General features: G+C 31.5%; 1 protein-coding gene across 1 annotated transcript; it reads left to right on the top strand.

Annotated features, from left to right (window-relative positions):
* Positions 1-13,323: 13,323 nt before the first annotated feature.
* On the top strand, positions 13,324-15,698 carry TRIADDRAFT_51565 (uncharacterized protein; the record flags this gene model as incomplete). The annotated part of the gene is made up of 8 exons (XM_002108509.1): positions 13,324-13,359; positions 13,457-13,522; positions 13,683-13,808; positions 14,034-14,074; positions 14,334-14,448; positions 14,645-14,950; positions 15,046-15,108; positions 15,519-15,698. 8 exons carry the CDS (start codon positions 13,324-13,326, stop codon positions 15,696-15,698), a joined length of 933 nt encoding a protein of 310 aa, XP_002108545.1.
* Between the last annotated feature and the right edge of the window lie 174 nt (positions 15,699-15,872).

Here is a 15,872-nt window from a genome sequence, read left to right as displayed (position 1 = left end):
CTATATTGTTATTAATCATACATAAAGCCTTAGGCTTTCAGTTTTATTGCTAATAGTTTTGCTATACTGAATTAACATATTTCAATTATACGCGCTGAGTGGAGTAATTACTTTACAACCTTACTCTCTTTCATTGCTTTTATGAACAACAGAATTCTAAAAATAAAAATTAACTCTTTTAATAATCAATTTGTTTTATCGTCATGCTTCGTTATTAGTTAGTGATCGTTCTCGATATCCAGCCACAGTTCATTTGTAAAACTGATGTAAAGACTAAAAAGAACTGCTATTCGGCAACTTGAACTATCCCAGCAATTACCCTATCATTCGGTAATGATATGGAGTCATAATTGACTGTACGAAATAATTTATGATACGATAATTGGATTTTATTGCATCGTAGTCACTTCTAAGGTTGAGGTATATCTATGCTATGGTTGCAATCCGCTATTACACGTATTACAATTTTTGTCTCACTTACAGCTAATCATCCAGTAATAGCAGCTGCAGTACCTCTTTAAATTCAGGCACACAAGTTAGCTTGATGTTCTATGTTATTAACTTGTATGCTATTTGGTGAAATTTTTAATTTTGCATTACATCTGCAACACACTCTGAACTTGAAATACACCAGCACGAATTTTACATTTTTTAATGCACCAATACGATAGAAGAGAAGGTCTAAGCGTATTCGTAAAGGCAACAGAGTATACTGTATAATGTAACTGAAGAGGCTTAAATTGATCTATAAGTATTGTAATATATTTAAAGTCTGCATTTATTCCGACTAATGTTATTTTTAACAACAAATATTATTCAATTATACTTGTACCTATGAAACTGAAGAAAAACCTTACATACAACAATTTATAAGCAAAGTTAGCACTGTCGTAAAGAAATATATCATGTTTTTTATACTACGAAAAGGTGCTTTCAAATGCAACAACAGTACAACCATAACAAATACAATGAACATCCCTAGTATAGTGCAGAATATGCACTATGCTACAGTACTGTCTATGTAGTGGCTGAGCTTATGTTTCATTTCTTCAACGAATATTAGCTAGCTCGAGCATTACACAGTAATTGGTTTCTTTATCATTTGCTTATAAATGGCCATTTTAGGGCATAGTACTGTATGTACTGATATTGAAATAAATCTGCAGCAGTACAGAACTGAGTATACTCTGTTTAGTATACAGTTAAAGTACCGGTAAAAAATAGGGAATAGAGCATACATCATAAATGAAGTAGAGGTAGAATTATTTCTATTGCTTTATAATATTACTGTAGATGTTAAAATTATATCCAATATAAAGGGAAATAGATTTTGAACAACTATAATGTTGCACCTTTTGTAGCATAGCAAGGATTAGTAGGAATGGGCAGTGTACGAGTATAGGTAGCCATTGTTATCGAACGACCTGATCTAAACTTATATTTTATATCTATATAGACTTGTTGCTAGCTATCTGTAATGGATTAAAGCAAACTACGGGATAAACGTTTAAATTAATTTCACTAAAATAAAAGGAAACCATTAAATAGTCATCAAGCTCCACAAGCTCGCTGTGAAGTATTAATAACTGTTAAAAGTGCAATAAGCAAAAAATATTTAACGATTCATCTGTCTGCTAAGCATTACCTTTCTGTATAATTTACACCTGATCTGAAGCAAGGACCCAACTAAAACATAACATTTACTACACGTGTAACATGTATAAAGTACTTTCACTAAAATAAAAGCAAGCAATGAAATAGCCATCAAGCCCACCAATGAGTAAACATAGTATGCGTAGACATGACTCGGTCGCATTTTTTTAAAATGGCCAAAGAGCTCTTCTCTGTGTCTATTACCCAATGTTATTGTTGATTTAGTAGAAAAAATTGCATCACTTAGGAAATTAAGCGAATGTTGTTACAGGCATGATTATATACATTTTAAGGAAAGACGTAACTGTAGTCAACATTACGACGCAAGTTAGTCATGCATTACACTATTTTGAACTTTGAACAACCGCATGATATAGGTGCGGTCGACCTAATACTAATAGATTATTGAAATACTTCAGATAATTTATTCTTAATTTATAGGTATATTTATAAACAAAAGATATTCGGTATTCAGATTTTTACTATTTGTATTAAAAAGAGCCGCGTACTGAAAGTTACGGTGGTCTAATTATACATTTGCTCTACTGTTAAGTTTATAAATTACCGTACTACTGGATGCATCCATTACGGATGACTAGAAATTAATATAATTTACTGTACTTGTCTACGAGTCATATTTCATTCTACTGCTATTCAGTAGCGAATAAGCGATATCTCACTTTCCTGAAATACAGCCCAAAACAAACCAACAAGATTTGATTTCTATAGCTGTTAAGATCGCCATCAATATTCAGTATTAATGCTATTACAATTGTATTAATACAAGAGTGGTAAGCATTTTCAAAAACACGTTTATATTGCAATGACTCTGCCAACATTCATGTCAATCTACTATTTCTAGCAAATCAAGTGCAAGCGGAAAGTTTGAATCGTAGGTCGACATTTTCTACCCTAACATTATACTGCACATATTTATTGAAAATAGACAGCCAGCAATATCAAAGTTGTAGTTCCGTACTGCTGCCGTGCGATTTTAATTTCAAGTCAAAAATAATCTAGACACAAAGCTAGTAAATATCTAGAGGAAAACTTTATTTTTTTTGCAAATCTTCAAAGCTAAATCTGCTAACAACTAGATGAACCAGTTCCTCTAGAGAAATGCATTCGTATTTGCTAAGAACACTTGTTGTACTAATCGGAAGCATGAGCCACTTAAATGATCCATGTTTAAATAGATCATCCATAATATAGTATTGATACGTTGCCGTATGCATTCGAAGTCTGAAATTAGCAACAGCAAATTGCAACAGAAAATCCTAGATTTGCTTTGAATATAGTAGTCGGAATAGAATAGAAAATAATTACCTAAACATAATATACTATTCATGCTCTTAATTGCGTTTGGTTGAAAAGTCCATAAATTTAATATCGATTCCTTAACAGCTTAAAATTAAGCTTTTCTTTAAGCATTTTATCAAAGTATAATTCTTGCAATATTTGTGCTAGAGAAAGTAGCATCGTTATGACATTATTTGTAACTTGATTATTATTTACTTGTATATTTTAGTTGATTTGATCTTAATGCGACTATGGACGTCGTTATTGAGGATAGAGAGCGGGCATACTGTATCAGTATCGAAAAATAATTAGATTTTTGCAGTCATACAACCCTACAATGGTAGATAACTGTTCTAGCTATACTGTACAATTAGAATAGGACTTTGTTGCGTTAGCCGGATTAAAATTGTTAACTTCTCTACCATAAAGCTGCGATAAAATCATCACTACATTTCGTAATCATAGAATTTATACTATATGGAAAATGGCTACAACTAGGAATCGAATCTTATCATGTTCGCCCACAAATATTGAAAGTCTTTGAGTGCACTTTCTTTTCACAGAATTTATAGAGGAAATAGCCACTACTCCTGTTGTAGTAATTTCAAATTAGTAGCAGAATATCGCCTTTTAAAATTTCGTTCGTTTGTTGGACGCAGTTTAAATTTCAAAATGCTTTTTTATTGGTACTAAAAATATTATTTAAGCTAAATAAAAAATTTAACCTAGAGTTCGTTATCAAATCTATCATCAGGCTAATGCTACAACTTAGCAAATAATCCGTAGATTTTATTCGAGGCTAAGTCTATTTTTCCCCCTAGGCTATATATTGAAGTACGGTACCGTACAGAATTCCCCCAAAAATGGGAACCATTTATGTCTTATGTAGGAAAGTTAAGATCATCAACGAAGAGGTGTTTTCACAGTAGGCTATTTCTGATTGCTCCTTTGACGGCTGTTGGCATACATTAATTAATTACTGTAACTACATCAAATACTTCACGAATTAGCACTAATACAGTACGCATACTTTAATTCGAATCTCTGTATTAAAATAACTGTAACTTGACTGCAATGAATTAGCAACAACCATTGATTACACCATCCTGCAATGGAAATCCGAGTTTAGCAATACAAGCTAAGGTATCTTATCCAGATGTTATACAGGATGCTACCAGCCGTAGTTACCGTAATTGATGATTTATACTCAAACTGTTTCCATTGAAGCATGATTTACTAAAATTTCACTATTCTAGGATATAAAGAAGGCAACAGCTAATTTTTCGAAGGAGCACATGATTGGAGCAGGCGGCTTTGGTGAAGTATACCGAGCGAAGTTGCATTCATTTGGCGTCGTTGCCATCAAAAGGATTAAGCAGAATTTGGTAAGTAATCTAGTAAATGTTATCAAAGCACCTCGTAGATTACTACTTTATTTTCATAAATTTCAATTACGATATGGATCCACACCATCAATTTGCGTACTTTTGATGATCGGTGTAATGCTTTTCTATGGTGTCTCACCGATATAATAACAGATTCCAACAGATGATCAACGGGAGTGTCAACTTTTATTTCAGTAAGCATCAACTATTTCGTAGATTATTTACTGCATCGTAGTTAATGCAATGAACATAGTTTATAAAATTAAATAGTTAGACGGAACGGTTATAACCATTTAAGACAGTACTGTCTATCGTTTACTGCGGCATCTGTTTTAATTAGAAATATTAACAAAACGATAGCATACCGATATTGTATATCCTAGAATACTTAGATAGTAATTACTTCTAGATATGAGCATATTAATCTCGTTCGATTGCATACCTCATTACGGATTGATGGCCACCTTTGTATGGTGATGGAGTTCATAGCCAATGGCAGTTTAAATTCAAGATTACAAGCGAAGGTAAATTGACTCATAAAAAAGGACCTTAGTAGAAAGCTTGATTAACGCTAGACGACTGTAATGGTCATTGATGAGAAATATTAATACAGCTACAGTCATAGCTAGAAAACTCTAATAGGATAAACTGTAATTGTTATACATGAAGTACTTTAGAGAATCGAGTTGATACCAGTCATTCCATCAACACAAAGATTTGCTCATACTCTAATGTAACCTATCATAATTACTAAAATTTTAAAAATTTCAGGATGAAATTCTGAATTATTGGGTCAGAATACAAATTTGTATAGGCGTAGCCAAAGGAATCAATTATCTACACACTGCATTTAGGACATATCTCGTACATAGGGACATTAAAACTGATAATATATTACTCACGGAGGATTATACTCCTAAAATATGCGATTTCGGTTTGTCAAAAATATTATCTACAAGAACGGATAGAGATAGTACCGCCATTACAGAAAACATCATTGGAACTCGGGCTTACTTACCTCCAGAAGCATATCAAAAAATAATATCACGTCGCTTTGATGTCTATTGCTATGGAGTTGTAAGTGTATTGATCGAATAGTATGTAATCGAATTTATAAATGTTCATTTCTATCAACTACTATATATCATTATTTGGAAGGTATTACTTGAGATTATATCAGGGAAATCAGCGTTCTTTAGTGATAAAGAAGGATATCGGTATTTGGTAAGTCCATACTTAATTACCCCTGCTTCACTTTGACGCCACAATATTGGAGAGCATGTATGAAAGCAATTATTACACGTATATAGCTCAAATTTTATATAGTAAGTCAAAGAAATTCCGAAAGATTTATACGTCTTTAACAGTGTGCTCGATGTTCGCTAGATTTCCAGAATCATGAACTATAAATTAATAACGATACTGTAAAAGTAAAATATTATAAAATTATTGCTAGTAGCTTGTAGTAAATGCGTCTCACAACAACTATCTTAGTCAAATCGTATTTTCTAAAAGGCTTCTATTACATTACAAAGTTTTAGGAATAGTAGAGCAATAATTAATTATTATAAGAATCTAGTCTAAAATCGAAAGTATTCCGAGCTTAAAACGAAGTGAAGTCTCTTCTCCTCTGTGAGCTTATCTCTGTAGTTCTTATGCACATTTCGTTAAATCCATTTGAAACAACTTGATTAATCTACAATTAGATATAAATCATCAAACAAAATACTTTTCTCTAATAGTACATCATTATTTTCTACAATCTAAATCATTCTACTTAAGATATCACTACTCCTCTATTAACGTCTAGGCCCATTCTCCGAAGGGCACCTTAACAACTGCAGTATTTCTAGCTACATAAATCTTGCACCATAATTAGTCAACTGGCTACTATTAGTCATCAGCAATTTCTAATATAGTAGTTAACAATCATCTAATATTAGCTTCGCGATAATATTTATTCAAAGCAACCTAACTATATCAAATATAGCTATCCGCATAATCAAATATCAGTGCATCACTACATCGCTATTTGACGACTTGACATCTTCAGCTATTACAGGTCAAAATCGGCATTATTGGGATACTGGAGATTGGTAAAAATTTGACAAGGAGTGGTGTAGTTAGCTCTTAATTAAATTACTAGAGCCAGTAGATAATACATGTAATTAAATCAAAGAACCTAAATATATATTATCAGCAAATGTTCAAATTTAAACTTTCCAAATAAATACGCTAATGAAGTCTGTGTAGGTCAAACTGATACAGTTGTTAATCGAAATTGTTACCATTCACGTTTCAACTTAAACATTGCGTAGACCTATAAAACACTCATAGACTCGCTGGTTGTTGAATTCAGCAACGGCAATTATTAATTTTCATAAGAAAATTAAGACCATAATTGTAGCAGCACTACTCAAAACCATAATCAGTTTATTCTCCGCAACTTCACCAATTTATTATTACTGAATTTCCTTAGGTTGAGTAACTGGTATGAAAGCATCGCTAAAGAAATTTACCTAAATTCTAAACATTTCCGTTGGTCCATAGTATGAGCTAATATCAAATTTAATAAAGAGAGGGTTGCTGAAATCATGAGAATATTTTTCAGCTTAGCTAGCTCAAATGATGGCATTCGTTTGCTTAACTCTAGTTTTGCATCATATACGAAGTCTATCTAACGGATTAAAATGGCAAACGCTATAAAGATAAATTGACTGTCTTAAACTGCTTATAACGTTACCGATATTAATTCGCAATTAGGCTGGCTACTTTCATTACTGTTATAAACACTGTAAATCAAAATTTCCAATCGATGAAAATGCTAATTGGCCGGATGATTTCGTAAAGAGATTAACGAAGCTAGCCAAATGGTGTCTAATGGATAATTATAAAGATAGACCCTACATGGACAAGGTCAGTAGTAAGAGAAATCCATAATTCGATTTTATTGTCAATGTAATTAGGTTACTTTTCATTTTTAACTTTTACAAGATAATCGCAAATCTCATAAGAATCGCTTCCAAGGCATGATAAGTGCGCATATTATGATGTAGAACTTAACAAGTTTTTTCTTTGCGCACACAATCCTAGCGTTGACTTAATACAAGATCTCAATGTTAGTTGCCAAGAAGCCCAGTTCGATGACAGAGTAACAGCTGATTCGATATTGCATCGGAACACTTTTAAAAGTTAAACCTCTTCCATTTTAGCAACAATACCGATAAATATTAAATTGTCTCACAGATAGTTGATAGTGACGTAAATTTTTAAGTGGTAATTTGTAAACTATTGCGGTAATCTAATGTAATTATATTACTCCATGATGGGTTAAGATAGCTTCAATTATAAGCTATCCTATTTCATCAAAATAATAAAATAATGCAATCACTGAAACTATCCTAATATATCAAATAGATAATAAGACGATTGGCATATGATCCTAAGAATTATTTATTTAAGTCAACCTCAAGTATTGCAACTTTCAAGGAGTAAATTAAATAAATACAGTTATAAATTATGCGCCAAGATGCTGACTTTCTTTCCTAAATACTTGCATGCTGTATGTCAAATGTATGTAATAAGGAAGCAAATAGAAATTCATGTCGCTACTAAGTACGTGTAGGAAAGTTAGCAATACAAATTTTCGTACATTCTGTAGATGATATTTGTGAAGCGGTAAAATTTATTTCTCCATGGACAATGCGAAACTGCTGGATCGTTAGTGCACCCATTAATACAACAATTATGGAACTATAATGTATTTTATGAGATACGTGATTGATAAGCTGATAGATGTATTATTTATACGTTGTAGTATAATACTCAGATCCACTATCCTTGCCGAGAATTTTTTTCTCAATTTCCATTGCTAAGCTGTTTTAAAATTGTTTATAATGCTTCAGTTAAAATATATGCTATACCAAGAGTAATCACTTGAATTAGTAATTATACCATTAGGATATATTTTAAACTGTAACAACATCTTTCAACAAAGTACACGATATCCGAAAGTTTTAATATTGACTAGTATTGCCTTATAGATTGCCATAAAGTACATAACAATTTCATTACAATTTCTCTGATGTTTAAGGTGAACATAGTTGAAATGATCTTAAATTTCAAGGTATACGATAATGTGAAGATTGTTTGATCCATTTATTTTCTTCTATTTGTTGGGTTTGCATGAAAATATAATGTTAGAATCTTGAAATTATCAAATAATTATGTACAAGGCTTTATTATATAATACACCCTCAAGTATTCATTTTATTTTGATTGTACGTGGTTTTCGACTCGAGCTACCGACACACTGTAACAATTTTTAAAGGGTATTACCAGTAAAATAAGCTATAAGATATTTCGTATTTAAAATAATATTAAATCAAAATCAGTATCATTTTCATGAATTCAGAATCACTTACTACTATTATGAGTCCGTTACAAAGTTAATTATTGCAAATAATACATCGTTAAGATTAAAGCTGTATCTAAAATAAAAGATAACGAAAACAAGATATAGCTATTTCATATACGTATAATTTAATCACAGACTTTCATAAACATCGCAAGCACATTTAAAGAAGTCGAGAAAAGCATTTTTAGATCTATGCTAATACTAGAAAATTGATAATAAAGCCAAGAAGAATTCTCATTGCTGATGATCAATTTACAAAATATTATTTCGTAATGATAACGCCATTCAGTGTACTAACTTTAAAGTTCATTAATTAGGAGAGCATGTTAGCAATAAGTAAATTTAAATTTAATTACCCATTATATACCCAACATTGCATAAATTAGCTTACAATCAACAGCTTTCGTGCCTTTATTCCATATAGACATGATGATCGCAATTCGAATAATATTTTCATTCAATCTAATATCAATAAGCTGCCATCATGCTGGTCATAATATTCTTATTACTATACATCAGGAATAAAAAATATTTATCTAGGATCGTTATTTTGACTAGATAGAAAGTCATAACTTAGCATATATCTTAGGCTTTATTGACAAGTCACGTACACTCTCAGCTTGGTAATCCTAAGTTCATTGAATCTTAACAATGAGTTCGGTTAATAGAATAAAGTCCTATTTAAAATTGATATTTATTGAAATTAGATTTAAGCTATTTCCATAACAGTAGCCCATGCGTGATTATAGAATTATTTAAACTGAATGCCAGATATTTTGATCAAATAAAAGAATTTTACAAAGTATTTATATGATTATAGTAATGGAGAAACATCACTTCTAAATCTAGCTGATTCCTTCGCCAGTCACGCAACATTATTTGATATCATAAGCATCGAATTTTATTCAGTCTCAAAAGGGTTCGCAATCAACTTCATTCGATCTAAACTGGAAATGATACTGTTAAAATACCTGCATACACGTATTTATAGTGTATAGCTATGAGAGAACCTGTTATCTTTGTCGATAATCAAATATGCACATTGATGACATGCGTTAAGGTTCGATTTTGATCAATAAATCAATCTCCGGTTACTTTCGTATTTTCTGTGGCTGTTACTGTCAACTACAATAGCTCAGTTCAGACCAGTACTAGTTTAAGTAGGGATCTCATTATTAATAAACTTCAATCAATAATTACAGCAAGATCGCTCTATCAACTACAGCTGCCCTTGCATTGATTTCAGTAATCTAAATTCAATTATCAACCCATATCCATAAACGAAAAACATTAACAATAAAGTTAGATACCTATTCTATCGACACTATAGCTATTATTCGTAACAGTATCGATAGTTGAGCATCAACAAAGCTATGAACATTATGATATGATACAAGCATTGACCTCAAGGAATCTTCACTATCGATTTTTACTACTGTAGCTATAATTATCTCTTATTGATATTAAGAGAATATTAATGATCATTTCATAGCCAGATCGTATGGCTGAATAGTCGGTGCACTAGTACCAGTTCAATTATATTCTTACAATAAAATTGATCCTTGGATATTTCATTTAAGGCAATGACTATCATCCTCATTAATTATTATTAATAATAAATCGTAAATTTCTCCAATAATCAAAAGTTCAGGCACCATATCAAGCTAATAATCCCCAGTAAAAGTTAATCTACACATAATTTATCAATCTTTATAGTTACCATCACCAATTAATATTAACAATAATAACAGAACTATGAAATAATTTAACGTACAAAATATTAGTCGATTTATGCTGATAAATCTTATCTATGGACACTTTAAAACTGGCTATTAATATCATGCATATTAATATTTGGAATAATAACTAATTTTTTGGTCAACAATATCCAATAAAATAAACGTTAAATTACCTCATATATCTAAAACATCGATCTATTATTGAAAAATATGTTACAGCCGTTATCATCATTCATGTTCTCATTGAAAAACAACTTTGCTACAAAAATATTTTTAATCATTGACTGTAATTAAATTGTGATTTTGCTCTAACTCATCACTTCACACTAACTTTGATACCTTATTGCCGTTGCAATTTTCTTGTGATATTAAGAGGCACTACATTCGTACTCAATACATAATGTTCATCGAGTTATTAAACTGTAATCTAGCAAAAATTCTACAATACCGGCAAGTGCCTTTATTATTTTTATTCGATCCTTAAAATTGATATAGAACTGTCTAGTATAGTATATCTCCGGAAAATGCAATAGGTTTTTTCGTGCACTGTTAATGCTACCGCTAGTAGTGAACAAGATTATTCAATTATTTCGCAGCAATTGACGTATATTGCGACAGGTGTACAACATAAAGCTAGTGCTATTATCTACAGATTTATCTAGCCATGAATAAATAAAAATTTATAACAATCGTATCCTTAAGACCTTAATAATGTAAATACGTAAAGTGAATGTAGATGATATTGGCCATTTTTAGGAATTACTAAATCTATAAACTTTGATACTAAGATAAGAATGCCATCCAGATTGAGAAGTTGTACAAGTTTTTTCTTCGCGGACAATATAATTTCAAAAGAGGCATAAGTTACAAAATTCTGGAATAATGATATATAATGATATAGAGAAAAAATCAGACGGAACAAATATGATAAACAACATCAGAATTTAGAAAATGGTCGTAGCCGAAGAATTACACTTTGCTAGAACTGACTATGTTTTGACATTGATATAGCTCAAATATATTGGATACATCTATACAAAGGCTTACAAAAACATCATTACAATGAAACTCGGATGAGTTAGTAATCAATCTTCTATTCTTATATCATTTTAATAGCTATTTCCTTACCCAAAGTTGGATATTGTCACGGATTTATGTTACATATTAGTCTCGCTCCAGTTATGTGAGACTTTAGAAATATTTGCACGCTACAATCTAACGGATGTAGAATCGAAAATCCCCTATTTTTGTTTGTTATAGTTAGTACCTCGAAAAAGTTAGAAGTTAATCTTACATTACGGCATCATTTCTATAGCTATAAATTGTTAATAGTGTAGGAGAAAACTTTGCTTTCTACAACTATTTGCAGGGGTAAAAAGCACTGGCAGAATATCATACTAATCACTATTGAAATGTAGTGGGCAATAATAGATAAAATTGGCGACAAGTTTTTTTATTTTACTCAAGCAGACAGCTATATTATAATATATTATAGCTGGATTTAAACGAATGATGACGATTTTAGCTAATTACAGTAGTAATATGTTAGCTAAGAACCCATGCGCTACACTGAGCATTGTAGTGGAAAAAGCTAGGATAAAGCACGGACTAGTAAATATATCCTCTGTCCGTGGGCATATTTGGTACTTTATAAACTTAGGCTAAAATGTAGAAATCATGACGATCACTTTCGGCTAAGTCAAGAGATATGCCGATTACATTCCTGCGGAAGGAATTATTTCCTGGAACGGTAGAAAAGAGGTTATCTTCCCTCTAGGCTAGTACGCAGTCTTGACAACACCAAGCTAATATAGTATTAGGATAATATCGATATGAATTCAACATAAAAAAATAAAGTTGAGATATTCTTCATGAATAATAATCGACTCCAATATGATTAACAAGATCATTGAAATAATAATTATTTTTCTTTTGCCAATTCTGATGCCTTCTAGGACAACAGTAACCAACATAATGTGAATGTTTTTCATAACGACAAGATCTACTGCAGTGATGCTGCTATACATATGCAAATTATGGTGATAAATCGATCGATAAATCCAAACAAATTAAACCATAAAAAATAATTTATATTACGTAGGATATGATCAGCTGCTTTTCTATCTGAACCATAATGATATACTGTAACATTTCAGAATGAGAAAAGATTGTACCCCATGCTGTCTGAGTTTGATAGAACCTTATTCTGAGATTGTAGATACTATAGAAACAAAAGAATGATTGTTGACGAAAATCGCTTTACGTCTAGGACATTATCCGGTTTCTCTTGGCTATTATCATTATCATGGCTATAATAGCCATAATTTTATAGACTAAACGCAGTTCTAGGCGACAATAGACATTGTAAATAATATTTCGCTGTAGAACAATCCAATTCATCCTCATTTGATTTAATCAACAGCAGTATTGTGTGGTTTTAATCATCAAAAAATCTTTTCCATGAGAATAAATTTGCTATAAAAACCCATAGTACTGATATGAGTTTATATCACACCCGTCACAAAGCTAGATGAGTTTCATTGATCAGTTGACCAATTGATGAAATCTGTCTAATTGGACGGCGTAAAATTTGCCGATGGCGTGATACCTAATATCGATAGTAATAGTCTGTTAAAAAATGATACGCTATCGCTTTCATCGAAGAAATCCAATTTTATGCAAACATTCATAGAGGTTCAAATTTTATTCCTACCTACTACTCCACGAGAACATTATCACTTACCCCATCATTCATCTATTTGTCATCCTAAAAGACTGTCATTATGAATGAACATTTTTTATAAGTTAACAAGTTCTATATTACAGCAGAATGGGGTGTCTCTATTCTAAAAAGTGTAACCGTAAGGTTAAAGAATCGATTTGTCTATTTTTTACGCTATAATCCATTTTTTCTCAGAGTAATCTATATCGTCTAACCTATCCTATTCCTTTTACCACGACAGCAACAACAAAAATCATTACCGATCAACGCTAATAATGATTGCCAGTATGTCAAGATCTGTTCTAAGGTAAAATTGATTCTCAACTTTAAATAATCGACTACAAGACTAAACATTTCCAACTGTCCTATAATTTGGATTCATCAAATTATCCCTTTCTAAATACACCTCGATAGATTAAAACTGTAGTAACAAGCAATTGTCGCTATTTCTCTCACACTTCTATTAGGATATAATTGCCGCGACTCACGATTTTAATGAAGAATATAAAATAGGAAGTGGTGGTTTTGGTGAGGTTTATAAGGGTAAACTACCGTCCTATGGCGTTGTTGCTATCAAACGAATTAAGGATGGCGTAAGTAGAAAGGATAAACTTCAATCCTATGTTTTACTATGATTCTCTTAAATTTTTTATTCTAGTCATTCGTTTTAATTGAATAATAAAATGCTTAGTAGTATAGCCTCCATCACTTGCTGATAGAATAAGTACGATTAAAGACGAAACTATGTGGGATTAAATTAATGATCTACACCAAATTTACTATTGTGCTCGCACTTTCAACGTGATTTTTATGAGTAGGTTTCCAAGGAATTTCGAACAGAAAATCAATATCTTATGCAGTAAGACGGATTATTCATCTATAATTGATAAATATCTTTATTAGATTGACGCAATATTTTTGGTCTATGACTAATCGACTATTTACATACGGTAACATTAGCATTTGGAAGATAAGACAATCATTACTTCGGTGACATTGAATTAGTTTACTCTCCTTCAAATAAATCAGTTTCTGCTTTGGCAGTGTTTATTGTATGTCAGTTTAAATGCAAACATAGTGTTTGTTTCGCTTTTCATTCATGATCTATTTTACATTAGATGCGAGCACTCCAACTTGGTTAAATTATATCAATCTATGCAAGTCAAAGGCCACCACTGCTTAATTATGCAGTATGTGAGCAATGGCAGTTTAAAATCGAACTTGAAAGAAAAGGTTATATTGTTCAGATGTAGCTGATGTAAAATATTTTACTTTTAGGGAAAAAATCCAATAAGCCTTTTCATTATTTCACTTGATTACATACTATACGTGATATCAGCAATTGCTAACTTCTCTTGTTAAGTAATGAAGTCGAGGATGAAATTGGTTCTAGATATTGACAAAGCTCAATTTTGGTTTGTTAAAACAGGATTGCAATCTAAATTATATAGTCAGATTACAAATTTGCGCAGGAATCGCTAAAGGGATTCGTTTCCTTCATACTGGATTTCATTACTCCTTAATTCATCGAGATATTAAAACAGCGAATATCCTACTCGATCAGAATTATGTTCCAAAAATATGCGATTTTGGATTGGTGACAGTAATATATGGTGGAAAAAATAATACGAGTGTAACTATAGCTCAAGATAATGCAGGTACTCGAGGTTATGCACCGCCAGAAGCTCGGGTTGGTATTATTTCCAGAAGATTTGATATCTACAGCTTTGGTGTGGTCAGTTCAAATTTCAAACATTCAACTGTTAAGTCATTTCTAATGGCTATTCAATTGATAGAAACGCTTAAAGAGGATATTTCTATCTGTTTTAGGTGATACTTGAAGTTGTTTCAGGCAAAGCCAATTGTGCCACCAATCGTAAACACCGTTACTTAGTAAGTTATCAAGGATAACTTGCAAAGAAAAATACATTTAGAATCGTGAAGTAGATGGAATATAAATAGTTGACGTAGTTAATGGCATCAGTAAGAATATTGAGGTAGTTTGTTGCGTGACTTATCCTTATATCGAGAAGAGTAAAATTTATACTTCTGCATGCTTAATGATTGACAAGTCGTGACATTCAATAAGCAGACCACTTTCTATCGTTCTATTGATGCAATTATCAACTAATCCTACTTTACAATTTAAAATAAAAACGATGAATGAATAAAGAATTCACTAATGTTTGACTGAACATTTTTATTATTCTTCAAGTCAGTTAAATAATATCCTTTTGCAAGACTAAGCTCTCCTAAGGTAATTTCAACTATGAGAAAATCTATTTTCTTTTTATCAATTTCAGGCTCAATACTTTCAGTATTGCTATGCCTATGATAAATGGAGTTTCCCTCTTGATCCAGTAGCAAAATGGCCGCAAAAATTTGCATGGAAATTATTAGCCTTAGCGAAAGTTTGCTTGGAAGATAACCGATATAAAAGGCCGGACATATCTTCTGTAAGCATACATCATAGTACCTTATAATTTTAATAACTTTATACCTATCAATAATCCTAGGCCAAAGTTGGACTATTTTTCTTCTGTCATATTAGGTTTTAAATTGTTTTGCAGACAAGTATTTTGCACTTTATTTTTTTTATATCTTATTGGGCATTTAATTATTTGGTAAATAAATAGTTTACCACCTTCTCCTACATT

The sequence above is a fragment of the Trichoplax adhaerens genome, genomic scaffold (assembly GCF_000150275.1).
Source record: "Trichoplax adhaerens TRIADscaffold_1 genomic scaffold, whole genome shotgun sequence".
Classification (NCBI taxonomy): domain Eukaryota; kingdom Metazoa; phylum Placozoa; class Uniplacotomia; order Trichoplacea; family Trichoplacidae; genus Trichoplax; species Trichoplax adhaerens.
Note: the sequence above shows the minus strand (reverse complement) of the source record. Positions and strands in the feature narration are given on the sequence as shown.